The following is a 25,227-nucleotide window of genomic DNA, read 5'->3' as shown; positions in this document are numbered from 1 at the left end:
CTGAAACAAATTTACTCTTGTTCCCTTTAAGAGAATGTATTTCTTCTCCATCATAGTTTCTGGGAGAAGGCTGAGGAAAGAGATGTTCAATTATTTGCTAAATAAAAAAATCAATCCTGAGTCAAAAGAAGAGGGGCACTTAGGAATGGTAAAGAATTTTATGGCTAGAAAGAGAAAATGGGGACCAGGATCCTGAAGGGGAATCCTGACAGACAAAAAGCCAGAAAGGAAACCAAATGTCCTTAAAATATTGTTTTAAAAATTTCTTTAAAAAAAAAAAACACTGTCAAGAAGGTAAGAAAAACAAACTCAACTGGGCCATGGCTTTCAGTATTGCAGATTATCAGTCCTCCTCAGGACCATTCTCCTAAAAAAGGATAGCGTTCCAAGAAGATAGGCCTAGGGAAGCAAAGCAATGCTCTAGAACCATATGAGCTTACAGCTCTTAGACTGAACAGGTAAAACTATCTCCACTTCCCTTGGTGTGGAACTCTAGATAGTGAGATAAATCCTACTCCTTCTTCAACCCCAGAAACCCCAGGCTTTAGCTACAGCAAGAAAGATCCTGGATAGTAGATTCAAAGGAATACAGAGCATAGATTTTTCTCTCCTTCACCCAAGCAAGCCATGTTCCTGATTCAACCATGTAATTCAAGCCAGACCTTGCCCCATCTAGTAATGTTGCTTTGAATCCAAGAGAAAGCTGCTATGACCCACTGTAAGCAGATCCCTACTCTGAAGCCAGATTCACCCAAATGGTGCCCTTTGGCCAGGAGCACAGTATCCTCTGATTGGATCTGAAGACTTCCCTAATCAAGTCTTCTCACTTCCCAAACCCAAGGGAGTAAGTCAGCTTTCCCTACCACACACTCATACTTATACCTACACAGAAGCATTCCTCATTCTTACACTTTATCTTTGTTTTGTTTAAAAAAATTGTTTTTTAACTTTGCTTATGTGTTTTTGTCACACCAAACAAAATGACAATTTTTCTACTTTTTGAGTGAGATTTCTACATATTTGTATAAATTTCACTATTTTCTACAACATTAACGCTTTCCTTCATTAGACGTAAATTTTTTTAAGTATATTTTATTCATTATGCTGTTACAGTTGTCCCAATTTCTTTTCCCTTTGCTCCCCTCTTCCCAGTACCTCCCGTCTCTCTGGCAACCCAACCCTCTTAGTTCAGTCCATGGGTCGTGCACATAGTTCTTTGGCTTCACCCTTTTCTATATTATTCTTTTTTAAAAAATAATTTATTCGTTTATTTTTAGAGAGAGGGGAAAGGAGAAAGAGAGGAACAGAAACATCACTGTGTGGTTGCCTCTCACTCGCGCCCCCAACTGGGGATCTGACATGCAACCTAGTCATGTGCCCTGACTGGGAATCGAACCAGCGACACTTGGCTTGCAGGCCGACACTCAATCCACTGAGCCACATCTTATATTATTCTTAACTTCCCTGTCTATTTTGTACCAACCAATTATCCTTCTTAGTCCCTCCACCATTTCCCCATTTCGCCCCCTTCCCCCTCCCAGCTGATAACTCTCCAAATGATCCCCATACCTATGATTCTGTTACTATTTCAGTTGTTTGCTTAGTTTTTGTTCTTATTTTTTAGATTCAGTTGTTGATAGTTGTGAGTTTGTTGTCATTTTAATGTTCATAGTTTTGATCTTCTTTTTCTTCAATAAGTCCCTTTAATATTTCATATAATAAGGGCTTGGAGATGATGAACTCCTTTAGCTTTACCTTGTCTGGGAAAGTTATCTGCCCTTCCATTCTAAATGGTAGCTTTGTTGGATAGAGCAGTCTTGGTTGTAGGTCCTTGCTTTTCATCACATTGAATACTTCTTGCCAGTCCCTTCTTGCCTGCAAACTTTCTTTTCAGAAATCAGCTGATAGTCTTATAGGCAACCCTTTGTAGGTAACTCTCTTTTTCTCTCTTGCTGCTTTTAAGATTCTCTTTTTATCTTGAAACTTTGGCATTTTAATTATGATGTGTCTTGGTGTGGTCCTCTTTGGGTCTAGCTTGTTTGGGACTGACTCACTGTGCTTCCTGGACTTGTATGTCTATTTCCTTTGCCAAATTTGGGAAGTTTTCCTTCATTATTTTTTCATATAAGCTTTTGATTTCTTGCTCTTCCTCTTATTCTTCTGGCACCCCTATGGCTTGGATCTTGGCATGTTTAAAGTTGTCCCAGAGGTTCCTAAGCCTCTCCTCATTTTTTAAAATTCTTGTTTCCTCATTCTGTACTGGTTGACTGTTTTTTCCTTCCTCATGTTCCAAATCATTGATTTGAACTCTGGTTTCCTTCCCTTCACCACTGGTTTTGTGTGGATTTTCCTTTGTTTCATTTAGCATAGCCTTCACTTCTTCCCTAATGTGTTTGCCATACTTAAGCATATCTGTCAAGTCTGTGAGCATCTTTATCACCAGTGTTTTGAATGCTACATAGGTTGGCTATCTCCTTGTCACTTAGTTCTCCCACTGGAACCTTGATCCATTCCCTCTTTGGGGCCATACTTATCTCCTCATCTTGACAGTCTCTTGTGATTGTTTGCCTCTGTGTCTTAAGTAGAGCTGTCACATTTAAGGAGGCGAAGCCTTAGGTATTTGTCAGTACAGGGTGACCTGTTTCACCATGTTGTGGCACTGTATGTGGGGGAGGGGTCTGAGAGGGAACAATGCTGCTTGCTCAGCACTCACACCTTTTCCAGGCACTTTTCCCACTTCGGTATGGGACCAGCACCTCTCTAGCTGTTGCCCTGGCTGTTGTTCCCAGAGTGGGTGGATTTGCAGATGTTCTGGGACTGTGGAGGCCCTTTAAACAAACAGACTCTGCTGAGAGACTGGCAGTTTCTTCCTCCACCCCAATTCCCACTGGTTTGCATAGTCAGAAGCAATGGGGCTTTATTTTCCCTGGCGCTGGAATCGTGAGCTGTGAGGTCTGGTCTGGTGCTAGGAGCACTCCCCAGGTGTCCCTCCCAACTTTTTTAAAACTTGTGACTGCACTTTCTGCTGGCCTGCTGCTGTCACCACACGGTGTCCTCTCGGCTCTGGGTCCACCCCTCCTGTCTGGATGAGCAATTCTTTATATCTTTGTTGGACATTCACGCAGCTTGATTTTCTGAAATTTCTGGTTGTCTCTACTTTTGAGGTAGTTGTATTCCTACTTAGTTGTGGAGGGAGAGACAGCATGTCTGTCTAGGCCTCCATCTTGGCCAGAAGTCCATTACATGTAAATCTTCAATCAATTACTTAATTTTAGTATATGATTATTTGGTAAAAGACTATAGGATTATCAATTGTAATTTTAGTGTAAGATGTGAGTTATAAATCCTACTTAAGTTTTCTCCTAGAGGAGGCTACACAGGTGTACAAAGTGACATGTGAGTAATATATTTCATGGGACTTAAAACACGCCATTATTTTATATACCAATTAAGAAAGAAACTGTAAGATATTACCTCACTTTAGATATGTTGAAATGAGAAAGAAAAGTGAGCCTTAGAACAGATGATGTATCATAGATAATACATGTTTGGATTTCTTTATAGTTCTATTTTGGTCCAGTGATCTATTTATTCATTTGCCAGTATCATATTCTCTATTATATTTGGAAATATGTTTTAATGTCTTAATAAAAGATTCCTCCACCACAAACCTATTAGAATAGCCAAAATCCAGAACACTGACAACACCAAATACTGGCAAGGAGCAACGGGAACTCTCAAGTCATTGCTGGTGAGAATGCAAAAGGGTACAACCACTTTGAAAGACAATTTCACAGCTTCTTACAAAACTAAACATACCCTTACAATAAGATCCAGGAATCATGCTCCTTGGTATTTTCCCCCAAAAAAGATGAGAAAATATGTCATACAAATACTTGTGCACTGATGTTTATAGCAGCTTTTCATAATAGTCAAAACTTGGGAACAACCAAGATATTCTTCAGTGAATGGTGAAATAAATTGTGGTAAATATAGGCAATAAGATATTATTCACAGTTGAAAAGATGAACGATGGAGCCATGAAAAGATTATTATGTTTTTTGAAATTAAAGTCCTTTTATTATTTTTATTTTTTATTGTAGTTCAATTACAGTTGTCCCAATTTCCCCCACATTGCTCTCCACACCTCACCCATCCTCTCACTCCCACAGTCAATCTACACTCTGTTGTTCATGTCCACTGATTCTTTATACTTGTTCCTTGACTAGATCCTTCCCCTTCTTTCACCCATTATCCCTCTCGCCTCTCCCATCTGGTTGTTCTCAGTTTGTTCTTTATTTCCATGTCTCTGGTTCTGTTTTGCTCATTTTTTTGTTTTGTTCATTAGATTCCACGTATAGGTGAGATGATATGGTATTTGACTTTTGCTGCCTATTTCACTTAGCATAATACTCTCCAACTCCATCTATGCTGTCATGAAGGGTAGGAGTTCCTTCTTTTTGCTGCATAATATTCCATTGTGCCAATGTACCACAGTTTTTTGACACACTCACCCACAGATGTGCACTTAGGCTGATTCCAGCACTTGGCTATTGTTAATAATGTTGCTATGAACAAGTGAGTGCATAGCTCTTTGCATTGGTGTTTCATCCTTCTTAGGGTATAATCCCAGCAGTGGGATCACTGGATCAAAGGCAGTTCCATTTTTTGTTTTCTGTCTGGAATTTCCATACTGTTTTCCACAGTGGCTGCACCAGTCTGCATGCACAACAGTGCACTAGAGTTCTCTTTTCTCCACATCCTTGCTAGCACTTGTTTGTTGATTTGTTAATGATAGTCATTCTAACCAGTGTGAGGTGGTATCACATTGCAGTTTTAATTTCCATCTCTCTGATGGCTACTGATGTTGAACATCCTTTCATATATCAATGGGCCATTGGTATGACCTCCTTGAAGCAATATATGTTCAGGTCCTTTGCCCACGTTTTAATTGGATTGTTTGTCTTCCCGGTGTCGAGTCGCATGAGTTCTTTATATATTTTGGAGATCAAACCCTTGACTGAGGTATCATTACAAAATATGTTTTCTCATATAATTGGTTCTCTTTTCGTTTTTTGGATGTTTTCTTTAGCTGTGCAGCTTTTAAATTTGATGTATTCCCATTGGTTTTTTCTTTCCTTAATATACCTTGCCCTTAGGAGATATATCAACAAAAATATTGCTGTGTAGGATATTTGAAATTTTCCTGCCTATGTTTTCCTCTAGGACTTTTATAGTGTCACAACTTATATCTAAGTCTTTTACCATCTTGAGTTAATTTTGGTGTATGGTGTAAGTTGGTGGTCTAGTTTCTTTTTTCTTTTTTGGCATGTACCTGTCCAGATCTCCCAAGACCATTTACTGAAGAGGCTATTATTACTCCATTTTATGCTCCTGCCTCCTTTGTAAAATATTAATGACCATAGAGAATTGGCTTTATTTCTGGGCTCTTTATTCTGTTGCATTGATCTATGTATGTTCTTATGCCACTGCCAGGTTGTTTTGATTACAGTGGCCTTGTAATATAGTTTGGTATCAGGTATTGTGTTTCTTCCTTATCTAGCTTTCTTACTCAGAATTGCTGGGGCTTATTCAGGGTCATTTATGGTTGCATATAAATTTTTGAAATATTTGTTTTATAAGTGTGAAATATGTCATTGATATTTTAATAGGAATTGCAATCAATCTATAGATTGCTTTGGGTAGTATGGACATTTTAATGATGTTACTTCTTCCAATCCATGAACATGGTATATGCTTCCATTTATTTCTTAATTTCTTTCTTCAGTGTTCTGTAGTTCTCTGAAGAAAGGTCTTTTACCACCTTGGTTAAGTTTATTCCTAGGCACTTTATTTTTATTATTGCTATAGTAAAGGGGATTTCCCCACCCTAGTTTCTGTTTCTCACCTTTCACTGTTGGTGTACAAAAATTTCTTTGCTTTCTGAATATTGAATTTGTTTCCCACTGTTCTGCTAAATTCACTTAAGGCCAAGTCATTTTTTGGTGGAGCATATAGAGTTCTCTGTATACGCTATCATGTCATCTGCTTACTTCCTCCTTTCCCATTGGATGCCTTTCATCTCTTTTCCTTGTACTTGGAGACTAGGGTTAAGTTGTTTATTCGAAATTTTTCTATCCTTTTTAGGTAAGCCTGTTTTTCTCTGAACTTCCCTCTCAGTACTGCCTTTGCTGTGTCCCATAGGTTTTGGTCTGTTGTGTGTTCATTTCCATTTGTTTCAAGAAACTTTCTGATTTCTTGATACTATTGTTGACACAGTCTTATTTAATAGCATAGTATTCAGTCTCCATGAATTTGAATGTTTTGTTTTTTTTTCCTTGTGGTTGGTTTCTAGTTTCAAGCCATTATAATCAAAGATAATGCTTCAAATGATTTCACTTTTCTTGAATTTTTTGAGGCTTGTTTTGTGTCCCACTGTGCGGTTTATCTTTTAAAATGTTCCATTTGCATTTGAAAAGAATGTATATTTTGCTTCTTTTGGGTGAAAAGTTCTGTATATATCAATTAAGTCATTTGATCTAAATGTCGTTCTTTGCCACAATATCTTTGTTGATTCCTTGTTTGGGTTATCTACCCATTGTTGACAATGAGGTATTATAAAATCACCTAATATAAGTGTGTTGCTATCTATATGTTTCTTGAAGTCCTCCAATATTTTCCTTATAAGTTCGGATGCTCCTGTATTGGGTGCATGTACGTTTACAATGGTTATATCTTTTTGATAGATTCTTCCCTTAAGTCTTATGGAGTGTTCTTCTTTGTCTCTTTTTATGGCCTTTGTTTTGAAGTCTATTTTGTCTGATATAAGTATGGCTACCATGGATTTTTTTTTATGTCAATTTGCTGAATATTATTTCTATCCGTTCACTGTTAGTCTGTGTAGTTCTTTTGTTCTGTGGTGGGTCTCTTGTAGACAGTATTTATGCAGGTCATATTTTCTCATTCACTCAGCTACCCAATGTCTTTTGATTAGAGCATTTAATCCATTTACATTTAAGGTATTACTGATAGGTACTAGTCATCGCCATTTTTACCTTTGTACCTGTGTTCCCCGCCCTCTTTTTCTTCATCTTCTTAAGGCAGTCTCTTAGCATCTCTTGCAATGTTGGTTTGATGGTGATGTATTCTTTTAGTCTTCCTTTGTCTGGGAAACTCTTTTGCCTTCCATTTTGAATGAGAGTCTCCCTAGGTAATGTAGTCTTGGTTGCAGGCCTTTGCTTTCCATTGCTTGGAATATTTTTTGCCATTCCCATCTGGCTTGTAGTATTTCTGTTGAGGAATCAGCTGATAGCCTTATCAGAGCTCCCTTGTATGTTATTAGCTGTTTCTCTCTTGCTGTCTTTAAGATTCTCTCTTTGTCCTTGATTTTTGCTATTTTAATTATGATGTGTCTTGCAGTGGGTCTCTTTGGGTTCATCTTCTTTGGAACCCTATGATGTTCTGCCATACTTTTTTGAACAGGTTTTCTATCCCTTGCTCCTCTTTTTCTCCTTCATATGTGTGTGTGTGTGTGTGTAATGATTGCATTACATATTGTCCCACAGCTCCTTTAACACCTCTTTGTTCTTTTTGAGTCTTTTTTGTTTAATTGCTCTGTCTGGGATTTTTTTTTCTATGTTGTGCTCTAGCTCACTGAGTCAATCCTCTGCTTCATGTAACCTGCTTTTAATTCCTCCTACTGTTTTCTTCATTTCAGATATTGTATTCTTCATTTTCTCCTTGCTCTTATTGATATTTTTAAATGTCCTTTTGCATACTAGTGTAATTCTAAGTAAGTTCCTTGTAGCTTCCCTGAAGTTCTTTGCTGTTCTTACTGAACTCCTTGAGCACCCGTATAACCATGATTTTGAACTTGATGTCTGATTGTTTGCTTGCCTCAATTTCATTTAGCAGTCTTTCTTGACATTCCTCTTTTCTTTTCAGTTGGAGGTTGTTTCTTTGTCTCCCATTTTAGGTCACTCTTCGTGTTTGTTTCTGCATATTAGACTGGTCTGCTTTGCCTCCCTGTCTTCATGGTGTGGCTTTCTGTTAGGAGACCTGTAGGACTCAGTGGTGCTGTGCCCTTGAGCTCTAGAGCTGATGCTCTTTCTTGGCTGCCCTTTGTGCCATTTATGTGGGCTCTCCTGTTGTAATTGGGTTTTGGTGGTTGTTGGGTCATTCTTTGGTGGGTTCTTCTCTCCTGCTTGCTGACTGAAAGTCACTCCACCCACCACATGTTGTATGCTGTTGTACAGGTGCTGAGAGAACGAAACCAAACAGTCCTAAAAACAAACCCACACCTCCCAAAATAGCCTCCCACACACAACTGCACTATCAACAGCATAAAAGCCAATATTAATAAAGGTGTAAAGAGATTAAGGCTATTATAAGAAAGGAAAAATATGAGATAACTAACTGAAAGAAAAGTTATTATGTGAGGTTAGAGGGAGGAGAAATAATAAGAGTAGGAAATAGGGACAAGGTGAAGAGAGAAGGAAGGAGAAGGGAATGTGGAATGGAGTAAGAGAAAAGAAGCATATAGTATTAGATTTAAACCAAAATTAAAGTTTTACATATATGTATATTGTGAGAGAAAAAGAAAAAAACAACCACCACCCAAAAATTATATATATAAAAAATAATGGAGGTTTTGGATGATAGCAGGGTAGTTAGCAGCCTTGTCGGTGTGCTCCCATTGCAGAAGCAGAGTGAGTGAGAGTGACTTTCAGATATGGTAAACAGGGACAGGAGACTGGGAAAAGCATGGGAGAGCAAAAACTGTGGCCTGCACTTTCTAAGCAGAGTTGCCTGGGCCCCCACCCCAGCCTAGCACCTCAGGCTGTACTGCATAGGATCAGCCGTGGACCAGCTCATTAGCTGGGATCTGTTGAGGTAAAGAGAGAAGGCCAGGGAGGTGCAGAGGCCTGGAAACTGCACTCCCACTGTAGGCACCATTTCCAGTGATATCTGGCAGGGACTCAGTGAAAAGGTGTGCTGTCCTCCTCCTGGGTCTGAAATTTTGGCTTAATTGTTGAGAAATCTGAATGATCAACTGGATACTGGCTGGAGTTAAGCCTTATAGCCACAGGCAGACAGAGGAGGCCGCTTCACAGTGACCTATCGGGTGCAGATTTTGGAGGAGATGCCGGTGGGAGTACCGCAAGTGCCAGTGTGGCTCCCTCAGGAGGCAGCTCGGTATGTGGAGAGATTTTTACAATGCCCAGAAGATTCCCCCTGGAAGGTCTGGGGCTGAAAGATTGGACCTGCTGACAGAGTGGAAAATAAGCCAGGTGGGGTAGAGCTCTAAGAGTCGTAAAGCAACATTTCTTTTGTTTGTTTTTGTCAACTGCGGAGTAACAGCTGGAGGTGTGCTGAGATTCTTAAGGAAAACGTGGGCAGGAGCATGCACTTGCCCCAGGATCCAGCAGAGGGAGGGTGAAATGGAATAGAGATGCTTGAGGAGAGGTTGGGGTGGTGGTGTCAGGGAGAGAGAGATGGGAGAGCAGAGGAACAGACCCCAGTACAGACTCATCCTCAGTGCCACAGGAGAAATCACTTAAGCAGGTCACTCCCCTCCAAGTAGCAACAGCCTGAGGGGAAACGGTAACCCTGCCTAAAGAAAGTACTCAGCCCTGCCCCATGGTACTTAAGCCTGGCTGCAGATTACAGAGCAACAAGAGTAAAAGGCGAAAGAGACAGACACAGGCAGAAGAACACTGGTAGTCGTGATCAGGCTGCCTAGATCCAGAATGGGACATGATCTGACGTCAAAGCAGCAGATCCAGAAAGAGAGGAAAGAGAAAAATCCAGATACTATGGAGAGGAATTCCACTGTAATCTTCTACAGGAGTTATTTGCCTCCTGCATATCCTTTCATTTCTTGTCCTACCAGTCTATGCATTATAAATTATCAGTCTTTATATTATAGTTTATTTCAAATCTCATATTTTGCTCCTCCCTTTTCTCACTCAATTTTACCATCTGACTTGCTCTTATTTTTGTTTTAAATCCTATCTTTTCTCTTACTACAACTCGTTGCCAATCTGCACTCACTACTTCTCACCTCTCCACATCACATTTCTTGTCATTAGTCACCTCACATTCTTTTTCCCATCATAAAATATACGTATTCTCTCTCTACCTTAATCAATCTATGCTCATTGAGTAGAATATGGTGGTAATTGTGACATTCCTGCAACTTCATTCATAGATCTTCACTATTCTGATATTCCAAATCTCAAATGTTATTGTTCCCCTCTCCTACTCTCTCCAGCCCTTTCCTTCTTTCATTTTAAATTTGAATTTTTCCCTGTCTGAGCCTGGTTTTCATTCCTCACTCGTAGTATTCCTTCTCTCTCTATCATCTCTAAATCACTTCTCTTTCCTCCAGATATCTCTTAAGCTTCTCTTTCATTCTTTTTTACCTCTTACTCCCATCCCACCTATATTAATTTTAGCTCATAAGTTGTTGATAGTGCTGTGGTAAAACATTTTCTCTAATTTGGTGCCTATTTTTTCTTTTTATTTCTCTTTATTTTTTTGTGTGTGTTTCTTCTCTCACACACTATATATATATATTTTTTACAACTTCTATATAAACCACTCTTAGTTCATTCCACCTTCTTCCTTCCCTTTTTTATATATAATATAAATTCAACTTTCTTTCTCTCATTGCCTTGTCCTACTCACTCCTATCATTGCTCTTCCCCCTCCCCTCTAAAAAATTATTTTTATTTCAATTAATCAATATTTATTTGTTTTTATTTTCCTATAACACTGGGGAAAACAGTTTTGGTTGAGTTAGATCTGACACTTGTTTTTGACTAACTTTTGGCATCTGAATCCAAAAATGACCCCAGTTTTTCTCTACCACGTCAACTTCTTAAGGTACAGGATACCCTCCCTTTGTCCCAGAAATCATACAAAATGTACATATGAAGGAAAATAAAGAAAAATTTACCTGAATATACTAGTTAGTTATTTTACTCATATAAAAGCTATATATTGTTACTGTAAGTCAATTGTGTACAAGTAGTAAAGTTCTCCTACTGAACATACATATTAAGATATTTTATCTTTTCAAATGACAGGCTAGGAAATGACAAAATGAGATGTCTGAAACAGTCTCCTTCAGTTGACAAAGCTTTAACAAACTGCTTCATGAAACCCAGTTTTATGTGCAGAGGTGGGAATATAATGTCCTTTCTGTCAACAAGTAGCTCATATAGAATGTTTGGATCACCAGGTTTGAGGTCAGATCTTGGAAGGCAATTTGACTCCACCCAATGCTTCTCACAGGCTCTGCTGTCCCACATACACAGAAAACAGGGATACTTGCTGAATCCGTGTTGCTGACCAAGAAGGAAGCAGACCATTTGAAGGTCAACACAGATGATCCTATTGTGCTTGTGATATTGCAACAGATCAATGACTCTCTTTATGTCTTCATAGTCTTCACAAAAACCAACTGAATGGCCAATTGGGACTGCACCAAATAAACTGCCATTGTGGAGGAGGACACACTTCAAGCTCTGCTTTGAGCTATTGATAAACAGTTGCCATTCAGTTGTGTTCTAGGTTGGAATTCCCAATTCCTCCATGAAACCATGTATGTTATGGCATACACAAAGCCACCATCTCTTTGAAAGTATTGCAGAAATGCACTTTGTCTTGACTGAAAGTAGGATGCCTGCGCTCCTTTTTCAGGCAAGTTTTTCTCATGCAGTCTTTTCTTTTTTAAGTATATTTTATTGATTATGTTGTTAGTTTAAATTTTTCCCCCTTTTCTCCCCTCCTTCCCTCCAGCAACCCCACCCCCCTTAGTTCATGTCCATGGGTCATGCATATTAGTTCTTTGGCTTCACCATTTCCTATATTATTCTTAACTTCCCCCTGTCTATTTTGTACCAATCAATTATTATTCTTAATCCCTGCACTGTATCCCCATTTCTCCCCCTCCACCCTCCCAGCTGATAACCCTCTAAATCATCTCCATACCTATAACTCTGTCCCTATTTTGGTTTGCTTAGTTGGATTTTGTTTTTACTTTTCTGATTCAGTTTGATAGTTGTGAGTTTATTGTCATTTTAATGTTCATAGTTATGATCTTCTTTTTAAGTAAGTCCCTTTGACATTTCATATAATAATGGCTTGATGATGGTGAACTCCTTTAGCTTTTCCTTGTCTGGGAAGCACTTCATCTGCCCTTCCATTCAAAATGATAGCTTTGCTGGATAGAGTAATCTTGGTTGTAGGTCCTTACTTTTTATCACATTTAATACTGCTTGCCAGTCTCTTCCTATCTGAAAAAGTGTCCTCTGAGGAATCAGCTGCTAATGCTATAGGCACCCCCCTGTAGGCAACTCTCTGCCTCTCTCTTGCTGCCCCCAGGACTCTGTCTTTATCTTTCACATTTGGCATCTCAGTCACGATGCATCCTGATGCGGTCCCCTCTGGGTCCAGCTCACCCAGGACCCTCCATGCTTCCCAGACCTGTATGTCCATCTCCTTCACAAAGTTTGGGATGCTTTACTCATTTTTTTCAATTCTTGCTTCCTCATTCTGCACTGGTTGACTTTTTTTTTTTTTTCTTCCTTGTGTTCCAAATCATTGATTTGAACCCCGGTTTCCTTCCCTTCACTCTTGATTTTGTGTGGATTTTCCTTCGTGTCACTTAGCATAGCCTTCATTTCTTCCCTCATGCATTTGATGTAATCAAGTATATCTGTCAAGCCTGTGAGCATCTTTATCACCAGTATTTTGAAATCTGCATCTGTTACGTTGTCTACCTCCTTATCTGTTTGATTGGCTATCTCCTCATCGCTTAGTTCTCCCACTGGAACCTTAATTCATTTCCCCTTTTGGGCCATGCTTCTGTGTGTCCTCATTCTGACAGGCTTCTCTGTCTGTTTGCCTCCGCATCCCAGGTAGAACTGTCGCTCCTGCTAAATTTAAGGGGCGAATCCTTAGGGATTCTTCAGTACAGGTTGACCTGCTTCACCACATTGTTGGTGCTGTCTGTGGGGGAGGGGTCCGAGGGAACAATGCCGCCTGCCCAGCACTCATCCCTTTTCCAGGCACCTCTCCCACTTCCACAACAGAGTGGTGCTCCTCTAGCTGCTTCCCTGGCCATTGTCCCCAGAGTGGGTGAGTCTGCGGACATTTTAGGACTGTGGGGACCTTTTATACAAGTGAATTCTGCTGAGAGACTGGTAGTTTCTGCCTCCGCCCCAAACCCCACTGGTTTGCATAGTCAGAAGCAATGAGGCTTGATTTTCCCTGGTGCTGGGACCATGAGCTGCGTGGTCCGGTGAGGAGCTGGGAAGGCTCCCCAGGTGTCCCTCCTGACTTTTTGAAACGTGTGACTTCACTTTTCGGCTGGCCTGCCACTGCTGCCGCTGTTGGCGCCATCACACCGCATCCTCTCTGCCCCAGCTCCGCCCCTCCTACCTGTCTGGATGAATATTTCTTCTTTATATCTTTGCTTGCTGGACTTCCATGCAGTTTCATTTTCTGGAACTTCTGGTTTATAGTTCTGAGGTAGTTGTATTCCTTCTTAGTTGTGGAGGGAGATGCAGCGTGTCTCTCTATGCCTCCATCTTGGCCGGAAGTCCCCTAGCACTCTGGGTAGGTAGTCTTTTTCTCTCATGCAGCCTTGATGCTAGGAGTTCTGAAGCCTTTTTGGATAGTTACTAATCTTATGCCAAATCATTCAACTCATGCTGATCAAATCCCTTAAGCACCGAGTCATCTTCAATTTCAAAATCTTCACTGTTGCTGTCACTTAGTTCTTCACCATACTTCCTGTTTTTTAAAAGAGGGTAGTCAATAAAAACTGCTTTGGGATTTCACCTGAATGAGGCACTGGCATATAGCTGATAGTAGACTAGGACACTCTATTTTACATTTCTTTTTCTTGTTATATCCTGACATTTTCAATATACAAAAGTAACAGTCACTTGAATGATTTCTGGGCTCTCGCCAAACCATAGGTATACCAAATGGCAATTTATCATGTGTTCCCTTCGCCCACATCTGTAAACTCTTGACACACTACTTGCACACCTTGTGAGGGGTCCAAGACTTATCTTGATCACCAAGTTTACTTTAAAATATGCAAAATAGGCTTGCCTGACAAATGCACTGATGTTTGTCTTTTGACTGGGAATGGTGAAACTGCAGATATAACAAAATGAATCAGGGTTGTTTGGCACTTACGACGAGAAATAACAGAGGCAGACATGATCTGAAGAAAAGGAAATAAGTAGGTATGTAAGTAAAAATATAAATTCTTCTAATTCATTGTATACAGACAAAAACTGGGACTACACTTTATAATACGATTCACTATATAGAGCGCCACACAACTTCTCACCACACGGTCTCATGTGTAACTGAATAGCCTAGACAAGTATGAACCTGTCGCTGGTCTCCAAGGTTGTCCCCCATTCCTCCCCAGTTGAGGGAGGTTTGCTCTCAGCCAATAGGAGAGCTGTAGTGCTTCTCTCGATCCAGGCTTCATCCAGCCTAGAGTGATCACATTATGATAAGCTGTACAGAAGAAACTTGATGTGATCAATCCCGGAACATACACTTCTCCAAGGAGGATATACAAAGGGTCCATAGGCATATGAAAGAATGCTCAACATCACTAGCCATCAGAGAGATGCAAATAAAAACCACAATGAGATACCACTTTACACCTGTCAGAATGGCCATCATCAACAAACCAACAAACAACAAGTGCTGGAGAGGATGTCGAGAAATGGGAAACCTAGTGCATTGTTGATAGGAATGCAGACTGGTGCAGCCACTATGGAAAACAGTATGGAATTTCCTCAAAAAACTAAAAATGGAACTGCCTTTTGAACAAGCGATTCCACTGCTAGGATTATATCTGAAGAATCCTGAAACACCAATTCAAAAGAACCCTTGCACCCCTATGTTCATAGCAGCACTGTTTACAATAGTCAAGTGCTGGAAACAGCCCAAGTGCCCATCTGTAGATGAGTGGATCAAAAACCTGTGGTACATTTACACAATGGAATACTATGCAGCAGAAAGAAAGAAGGAACTCCTGCCATTTGTGACAACATGGATGGAACTAGAGAGAATTATGCTTAGTGAAATAAGCCAGGCAATGAAAGAAAAATACCATAAGATATCACCTAATACAGGAGACTAATAAACAACACAAACAAATGAACAAAACTGAACAAGGAACAGAGTAACAGTTATCAGGGAGAAAGGGGGAGGAAGGGCTGAGGGTAAGTAAGGGAAAGGTTAGTAAAGGAACTAATATAAATGACCCATGAACATGGACAACGGGGTCGGTATGGACTGCGGGATAAGGGGTGGGCTGGGTGGAGGGTAGCAATGAGGTGAAATGTGGGACCATTGTAGTAGAATAACAATAAAAATAAAATTAAAAAAAAACAACTTCTAAACCTAAAAAAAAAAAAAAGAAAAGAAAAGAAAAACAAACACCTACAGCCATGACTACTCTATCCAGCAAGTCTCTCTTTCAAAATGGAAGGTGAATTAAGGAGTTTCCCAGATAAAAGAAGGCTAAAAGAATACATATCCACTAAACCAGCACTGAAAGAGATGCTGAAGTGACTGTTTATAGATGAAGAAAAATATATAGAGAACACAGATACACAGCAAAAAAATCACAATGAAAAGTACCTATGAATAATAACCTTAAATGTAAATGCTCCAATAAAAAGGCATAGGGTAGTTGAGTGGATAAGAAAGCAAGACCCACATATGCGCTGTCTACAAGAGACTCACCTCAGGACAAAAGATCTATACAGACTAAAAGTAAAAGGATGGAAAAAAGTATCTCAAGCAAAAGGACATGAAAAAAAGCTGGGGTAGCAATACTTATATCAGACAAAATAGATTTCACACAACAAAGGCCATAAAAAAAGACAAAGGACACTTCATAATACTTAAGGGAACAATACATCAAGAAGATATAACCCTTATAAACATATATGCAGCCAACATAGGAGCACCCAAATTTACACAAAATGATGTCAAAAGCAACACATTCACTATAGGGGATTTTAACACCTCATTGTCAACAATGGACAGACCATCAAAGCAAAGAATGAAGAGGAAACCAACCATATGGGAAAACATATTTGCCAATGATATCTCAGACAAGGGACTGATCTCCAAAATATATAAAGAGCTTATACGACTCAACATCAAGAAAACAGACAACCCAATTAAAAAATGGACAAAGGACCTGAACAAACACTTCCCCAAAGAAGACATACAGAAGGGCCATAAAGACATGAAAAAATGCTCGACATCACTAGCCATCACAGAGATGCAAGTAAAAACCACAATGAGATACCACTTCACACCTGTCAGAATGGCCATCATCAACAAACCAACAAACAACAAGTGCTGGTGAGGATGTGGAGAAACAGGAACCCTACTGCACTGTTGGTGGGAATGCAAACTATTGCAGCCACTATGCAAAACAGTATGGAATTACCTCAAAAAACTAAAAATGGAACTGCCTTTTGAACCAGTGATTTCACTGCTAGGATTATACCCGAAAAATCCTAAAACCCTAATTCAAAAGAACTTATGCACCCCTATGTTCATAGCAGCACTGTTTATAATAGCTAAGTCCTGGAAACAGCCCAAGTGCCCATCTGTAGATGAGTGGATCAAAAACCTGTGGTACATTTACACAATGGAATACTATGCAGCAGAAAGAAAGAAGGAACTCCTGCCATTTGCGACAACATGGATGGAACTGGAGAGAATTATGCTTAGTAAAATAAGCCAGGCAAAGAAAGAAAAATACCATATGATATCACCTAATACAGGAAACTAAAGAACATAAACAAACGAACTGAATAGGACAAGGAGCAGAATAACAGTCAATAGGGGGGAGGGGGGAGGGAGAGAAGGGGGATAAGTAAGGGAAGGGTTTAGTCAAGGAACGGGTATAAATGACTCATGGACATGGACATCAGGGAGGAATATGATTGTGGAAGAAGGGGTGGGGTGGATGTGGGGGAGCAATGGGGAAAAAATGGGACAACTGTAATTGAAAAACCAAAAAATAAAATTAAAAAAACAAAGCAAAGAAACACCAAGGATATTGAGACATTGAACAACATTATGTCACATGAACTTAACTGATATATATAGAACCTTGTATCCCAAAGAAGCAAAATATACATTCTTTTCAAATGCACATGGAACATTTTCAAAGATAGACCACATGACAGGACACAAAACAAGGCTCAACAAATTCAAGAAAATTGAAATTATATCAAGCATCTTCTCAGACCACAATGCCTTGAAACTGGACACCAACCTCTAGGAAAAAACTCAAAAATATTCAAATTCATAGAGAATGATTAGAATCCTATTAAATAAGGAATGGGTTAACAATCACATGAAGGAAGAAAACAAAAAGTTTCTGGAAACAAATGATAATGAACACACAAGAACCCAAAACTTATGGGACACAGCAAAGGCAGTCCTGAGAGGAAAGTTCATAGCAATACAATAAAATAATAAATAAACTAAATGTCTCAAAGAGCTCATTGAATACTCAACCCATTATTACCTAGGAAATGAACATTTTATTAACATATCAAACCCCTCATGATAGCACAATGAGTTGTAATGACACTATAGGCCATGCAAAAAACATAAAGAACACAATGTCCAATGAAGAAACTAAATTACAAAACTAAAAATCTATATTAAAAGATAAATTTACAAGTCCAATGAAGTATACAAAGGGACTCGAGTGTAATGATCACTGGTTCAGTTTCTAATGATCACGTATTGTGCAACCAACTCCTAGGTATAAACCAAGAATTAACTGAGACTCAGCCTTAAAGCTAGTCTGTGTTTTCTTTTTGTTTTTCTCAAATCTGATTTGGCAACTTGTGCCTTATCTCCTTTTTCTTTCTTAAGTTTTGCTGGAGGTTTATCAACTTTATTAATCCCCAAAATGTCTTAATTTTCTCCATTGTACATTCATTTTATGTTCTAACATACATAAATTTATATTTGAGTTCTTACTCTTATTATCTCCTATTTGTTGTTTTCTTTGGGTTTAAACATATACTCTTCTTGACTTCTTGAGATAAATACATAGATCATTAATTTTTCAGCATTCTTCTTTTTTTTTTTTTTGCTCCAAACTCCTAAACTAGTAAAACTTTCAATGCTTTCTGGACCCGCGTTCTTTTGATGCTATTACATCCTGTTCCACCTGTCTGCCTGCTTTCGGCTTGAAGTTCCTTTCTCTGCTACCGAAGTGTCAGGTGAATCCACTGATTATCATCTTGTTAGCATTCTTCTTTTTATTAGCATATGCATTTATGGCTACACATTTTCTTCAGTTTCAGATTTAGGAACACTCCACATTTTGATATTTTCATTATCATTCAGTTTAAAATATTTTTAATTTCCACTGCAATTTCTTCTTTGACTCAACAGTTATTTATTAAGTATATTGCTTAAATTCCAAATATTGGAATATCTCTAGATATGTTTTTGTTATTTACTTCTAGCTGAATTCCTCTGTGACCAGAAAACATACAGTATTATTTCAATGCTCTGAAATTTACTAAAATTCCCTTTGTGGTCCAGAATATGATCAATGTGGATAAATGACTCATATGCATCTGTAAATAATATGTACTGTATTTGTAAAAACACTGTGCTAGTATATCTACTAGGTCACATTTGTCAATCACACTGTTCAAATATTATATAGTTTACTGAGTTTTTATGGATTGTTTTATCAGCTATTGAGAACAGTGCTAAAAATACCCCACTATGATTGAGATTTTTCTACTACTTATTTTAGTTCCATCAAATATACTTAAAGTCATTTTATGAAGGTATATATATCTAGAACTGTAATATCTTGCTGGTGGACTACCCTTTACATTATTAATTATTACTCTTTATCTCCAGTAAAACTTCTTATTGTAAAGTTTATTGTCATACAATGAAGTCAGGAGTATAAATTTTTGTTTTAAGTTATTTATTTATTTATTTATTTATTTATTTATTTACTTTTAGAGAGAGGGGAAAGGAAAAAGAGAGGGACAGAAACATCACTGTGTGGTTGCCTCTCACTTGTGCCCCGAACTGGGGATCTGGTGTGCAACCTAGTCATGTGCCCTGACTGGGATTCAAACCAGCGACACTTGGCTCGCAGGCCGATGCTCAATCCACTGAGCCACAGCAGCCAGGAAAAGGAGTATAAATTAATACAACCATTTAGAAAATTGTTAGTATATATTAAAGCTGAATATATGCCTAACCTATGCCACAGAATTTCACTCCTAGGGATATATCCAATAGAAATGCATTCATATGTGCCCCCCAAAACATGTACAAGTATGGTCATAGAAGCCTTGTTCATATAAGCCCCAATTTGAAAATAACCGAAATATCAATCAGTAATGGAATGAACAAATAAACTGTGGTATGTTCATGCAGGGAATTTTAACCAATAATAATAAATGACCTATAATTAGGTGAAGCAACATGGATGAATCTCATATTCATACTATGACTATAGAAGACAGAATTATGTTTACCTTTCGGAAGAGGTGGGTAGTGAGTAGATAGGACAAGAATCAGGCTTCTGGAATGTTGGTAATGTTCTATTTCCTCATCTGATTTAAGCTCTGGTTAAATGAATATGCTCATTTTATAAAATTCATCAGACATATACTTTGATTTCTGTACTTTGGGTAACATATGTTATACTTTTAAAACCATATGATATACATTATATCTGCACATTCATCAAAATTAAAATAACAAGTAACCAAGTATTAAAAGAGAATACAGGATGACTGGTACAAGCATACTAAAAATCAGTTCGGCAATTATCTAGGAAATTTAAAGACATACATATATTGTAAAGCCCAGCAATTCCATTCATATGTTTATGCACCAGGATACTGATAAATATATGTTTGGAGCAGTCCTTCCAAAGCAGCCAAAAACTGGAAACAAGGAATGTCCAAACTACAGCTATAGGTAACAACTCACAAGAGTGATCCTAAAGATATATAGTATTGTGTAAGAAAAGCAAAACATTACACATCACAATTTCATTTCTACAAAGTTAAACATAAATATTAAACTATGTCTTTTAGGGATCTGTATATGTGTGGTGAACTATTTTTAAAAATAATAATAATTGCCACCTTAAAGTCAGGATAAGGATTACCTAAAGAGGTTAAGAGAATAGGGTATTTTTTCTGTGTGTAGGACTAACAGGTTTCTAGAGTGCTGATGGAAGTTTTTGTTATACAGTTTCCCTTTATAGTTACTTCTTAAACCATATTATTTTAAGCACTTTTGTGCATGTATGTAATATTCAGTAATTTTTTTAAAGAATGAAGGAGAAACTATGTAATAGTGACAGATAACTTTTAGTAAAAACATAAGCTATGAAATGGTAAATGCTGTAAGATTCCAATCTTGAAATAACATATAGAATATATGCATAAGAAAGTTATTAGACAGAAACAGATCAAAATATTGACTGGCTATACTCTTTGTAACTTCCTATTTTCCAAATTTTAAAAAATAAGCATGTTTTGTGTGTGCATGTGTTTAAAAAGCAGAAATTTAGCACACAGAAATAACTGAGCTATTTTCTAAATTAATATACAAACATTATGAAGTAGAAAATGAGGGTGTATACTGGGATCTGTGTGTCCACCCTCAGGGCTTCCCATTATTTTCTTAAATGTTAATTTGTAGAAAGAGGACACTTAATGAGCCTATGTTAAATAAGACCATCCAGGAGAAAGAGAGCAGAAAGGATATCCCAACGCACCTTGTATTTGGCTTGGCCAGTAGCCATTCTCCTTCTCTTCTTCTGAAGACCTCCTGAGAAGCAGAGTTCTGAAGGAGGAAAAAAATCAATAGATGCCAAGTTTTACTTGTGGCCAGACTCACCAGATCAGAGGTAGCTCTGGACCCAAACCTGCCACTCATCGAGAGAGGTCAGAGGAGTCTAGGCTGTCCTGAGCTTTCTGAAAGTTGGAACCGGAAGTCGGCTGTCCAAGACCAAAATTCGTACTGGCCTCACACACCAACACACTGTTTCCCTGGCAAAATCACAGGCACCCTCCATCTGCACACATAGTGCCACAAAGTTACATAGTCATGCTCACAGATCCTCAGTCACAGACGTCCAGTACACATAGAGCTGCTAACAGTCACACCTCAATTACAAACACACAGCCCTCAGATAACAGAGTCACAGCCACGTCATCACAGATTCTCTCATCCCCCCAACCCGCCCGCCCCCACACACAGTGTCACAGAAAGTTATACAAATGTACACAATCACAGTCCCACCCCGGGGACACAATCACACCCACACACAGCGCCGTACATTGTCACAATCACACACCAACAACGTGGATATCCACAATGACACCTGCACACAGCTCCTCGCATGGTCACAGTCACGACACACCCACCATGCGATATAATCACACCCGAACACACAGCACCGCAGTCACGTTAAGGTCAGTCGTACAGATGGAATCCCACCCAGCCTGACCGACTCACACGGGCCTGAGACTCCAGACGCGCCCGGACTGCCCCTTCAAACCCTCAGGGACGCACCAGAGGAGCCTAGTCGTGCCCCTTGCACTGCACCTTATCAGAAGGTCCAGGGTACCAGAGGCGGGTGACGGGGTGGCCCTGTTCCCTTAGATTCCCCTGGAAAATGTAGTCCGGAGAGGTATCCGTTCAGTCAAGTTGGCGCCCCTCTCTCCGGTTTCCGCTGGAGCAAATTCTGGGACGAGCCCGCAACCGAACTCCCCTGTCGGAACCGCGGCCAGGAGTGTTTGAGACCCAGCTGCAGGCTCGGGGTGCGGCTCCCACACCAGGCAGATCCCACACCCTGAGGACAAGCTTCTCCATAGACCCATCCAATCCCAGGGAGTCGTATTTTCCTTGAGAAATTAAAAAAAAAATAAGTAGCCCCGTTTCAACGGAAGTTGATTAGAGCCGCAAGAAATCCTGGGAAATGTAGTCTAGAGCCGGAAAGGGCGAGGTGCCCGCCCGAGATTTTCATAGATGACTTTCTGCATTGAGCTTTCCCACAAGGATGAGTGGAGCTCCGCATCTTCTAGGAGTTACACCTCACTCGGCGAATACTCGAGACTGACTAAATCGGCATTTTGGCCTTAATCAGTGGGGGAGCATTGGCGGGAAATCAGCGCTGTTCAGGGAGCAGGAACCTGGAAGTCTCAGATTCAAATCGCAGCAGGGAGAGCTCAGAACCTGGCTGAAGGAGGCGGGGTATCAGGGGCGGCAGGCAGTGTGTATGTTGTGGGGGTGAAGAGGGGTGGCTCTGAGGATGGCCGTAGTGTGTGTAAGGCCATAGGTAAAAATTGGAAGACTTACCTCACTTGCTTCACTTGGAAAACAATGATACTGGGGTGTTACCTGAGATCTGGGTTCTTGTGATCCCCAAGGATAAAAATAAATACAGATTGCCAGAAAAAAGAAGTTCAGGCAAAGGCTTCATTAGGCTTGTGCACAAGGGAACCTGTATCCAGACAGAAAAGAGGAAGAGTCTGCTCCGCGAAGGATTGAGGGAAAGGCTTTATTGGCAGGGAGGTGATGAGAGATCCTCTGAACATTTTTCTTCTCTTGGGTTGCTTGGCAGCGGTTTCTGTGCCTGCGATGTTGTTGAACTGCACATGAGCGGAGTCGTGGTTTTTAGTCAGGAAGCTAGTAGAAAAGAAATAAAGGGTTTTTTGTTTGTTTTTGTTGTTTTGTAAGGAGAGGAGGAATTATTATATTTTTGTGGTGGACTTATCTTGTGTGCCTTCTTTTCCCCCCGGCCATGTGGCACCCTTGGTATCCAGGCGAGGGGCAGCGGGGTGGTGCCAGCTCTGGTTTTCTTCTTAGAGAGTGGGGCGCATGTTCTTGTACCATCAGTTTTATTTGACTATTGGAAAAGCAAAAAGAAGACCAGCTGGTCTGACGAATAGCTTCAGGTATTTTTAAAAAAATAAAATCATGTCTCTGTTCCTTGCATATAGCCATGAACCCACAATTTACATTGTTTAAAGGATCTTGTTTTCTTTTTCTTTTTCAAAGTACGTACCAACAATCAAACTGATGAATAGCAACTTTATTTCTTACACTTAAAGGCTGATGAAAAAACATTATGAATTCTATTAAAGAAAATACAATATCTCAATTAAAAACTATGGTAACTATTTACTCATTAAATACTATTTCAGATTTCTAAAACACAACTTGAAAACATCCAGTATGTGTGTTTAATCTTAATACAGTGGATTCAAGATCAAGTATACATGTTAAACATGCTTCAAGGCTAGATTACAAATTATCATAGTCATCATCATCATCTCATTTTCGTTTCAATGCATTTGATGATTCATTGACAGTATTTTGTGATGCCACCAGTTAGTGGTAATAAAAATGCTTTTGGACCCAATTAATGATGAATTAATCAGAACATTCTGAACTGCTGAGGTTGCAGGAATTGATGCTTTTACAGCTGGGGACTGCAAAGTGGGCATCTGTACTGTAAACCTTTGCCCTGTGAGGCACATCGGCATCCCCACTTTAGTCGAAACTGACATGGTTTGTGGGGTTGGTGTGCCAAGTGTGGGAGTACTTGGTCTGCTAGCAACTGAACCAACACTTGACCGTGTAACTGTTATTCTTCCTGCAGAAGTAGTTGCCTTTTTTTATAAAGACTTAAATCTATATTTTGGAGCAGTCAAGCAATATCTATCAGGTGGCAATCTATGGCCAGAATATGGCTTGATCAGTGGCAAAGGGGTTCGATTTCTTTTCCTTGCAATATCTAATAAAAAATCTCTTGGGGGAGGAGAGGTAAAAGACTGGTCAGCACGACACTGGATTGCCAATCGCACATCATCTGCATCAACAGTTGCTTTTTTAGCATGGCTTGAATAAATTTTCGCATCATCTAGAATTGTGGTCACATATTAGAAGGCAAACTCCAACATCTGATTTATAACTCTTGGCTCATATTCTGTAATCCCCATATCCTTCAGGATTTGTGCCATCATCTGCATCTTTCGACATGCTCTTGGGAGAAGCCATCTTGCCAGACTCCATTATATCCCGTGATCAAACTTCTTGCGCTAAAGCACCCACATTAATGTATTTCAGTCCTGATCTTGATGCAAGTTCTTTGCCAAGCATGGTTTTCCCAACCCCTGGTGTACTGGTGAAGAGGATGTTTGGAAGCAACATGGTCTTCACTGCGATGGCTCTGGAAACCTAAGGGATCTTGTTTTCATACATACAATTTCAATTCCTTCTGCAGCATTTAGAGTTATACTTTATTCCTCTCCAGTCTTCCATGGTTTGTTCTCTGACTGCCCCAAATGGAGGAGGGGGGAAGACATTACTATGACTAGTATAATAGCTTAGGTATGAATGTTACCTCTTCCACCTCTTGGAAACAATTCAAGGTCACAAATGGGGACCAAAACAGCAAATCAGTGCAATTCAGAGAAAGGAAAAGTCCCTGAACTCCAAAAAATACATGAGTGCTTGCTAATACAGTTGAAACTAGACAGAAGCTTGTCAGAGGATGAGGCTTACTAATCAGAGGTAATAAGGGGTCCTTTAGGAGCTGGTGAAGCTTATTAGAGAAGATTCCAGAAATAAGAAAGATAAGTCCAGAAAACTAGGAGCTTATGTTAAATGATAAACTTTGGAGACACTACTGCCATGAAGAGAGTAGAGGTCAAGCAGAGAAATAAGAAGAAAAGAAAACCAAGTGCTAAGATCAGGACAGTCATGTTTAAGGGAAAAATTGATCCAGAAAGCTAAAATATATCTCAGTTTTGACCAAAGTGATTGGTCTGTAAAATAAGGAAGACTCAACCATCCAGAGAAAACCTCACATTGCTTAAAGGAGAAAAAAAAAGTGGACTAGTTTCTACTCAATAATATTTAGCACCAGAAATCAGTGGAGCAAAAACAAAGGAAAATCAAGAAAGTGAAAGCCAAATATTTTTCTCCATGATCAAATTGCAGTTCAGTATAGATATAATTTAGATCGTCTTTAATTGAGGGAGAACCAGGTGCAGTAATGCATAAAAGAATAAGCTGGTTTATGTTAATAAAGAAGACAGTCAGTAAAATATAAAAATATCTGAAAATAAAAAACAA

General features: G+C 39.3%; 1 protein-coding gene and 1 pseudogene across 4 annotated transcripts in view; both read right to left on the bottom strand.

Moving 5' to 3' along the window:
• Window positions 1-21,980, bottom strand: part of ZNF383 (zinc finger protein 383) — a 42,080-nt gene extending 20,100 nt beyond the window's left edge. Inside the window, exons 1-2 of one of the 4 annotated variants that reach the window (XM_090260690.1) lie at window positions 21,658-21,980; window positions 20,858-20,925 (exon numbers count right to left, since the gene is read on the bottom strand). In XM_090260690.1, coding sequence (XP_090116816.1) covers window positions 20,858-20,884 — 27 coding nt within the window. In that variant the 5' untranslated portion in view covers window positions 20,885-20,925; window positions 21,658-21,980. Of the gene's footprint in view, window positions 1-19,601; window positions 19,692-20,857; window positions 20,926-21,600 lie in introns of those variants that run through there. The other 3 variants (XM_090260689.1, XM_090260691.1, XM_090260692.1) reach the window with 3 other exon arrangements.
• Window positions 21,981-23,391: 1,411 nt separating this feature from the next.
• Window positions 23,392-24,162, bottom strand: LOC149994579 (transcription initiation factor TFIID subunit 9-like; annotated as a pseudogene).
• Window positions 24,163-25,227: the final 1,065 nt, after the last annotated feature.

Source organism: Furipterus horrens, unplaced genomic scaffold (assembly GCF_987537825.1).
Source record: "Furipterus horrens unplaced genomic scaffold, mFurHor1.1.pri manual_scaffold_13, whole genome shotgun sequence".
Taxonomy (NCBI): Eukaryota; Metazoa; Chordata; class Mammalia; order Chiroptera; family Furipteridae; genus Furipterus; species Furipterus horrens.
The sequence above is the reverse complement of the archived record's forward strand: the minus strand, read 5'-3'. Positions and strand labels throughout refer to the sequence as shown.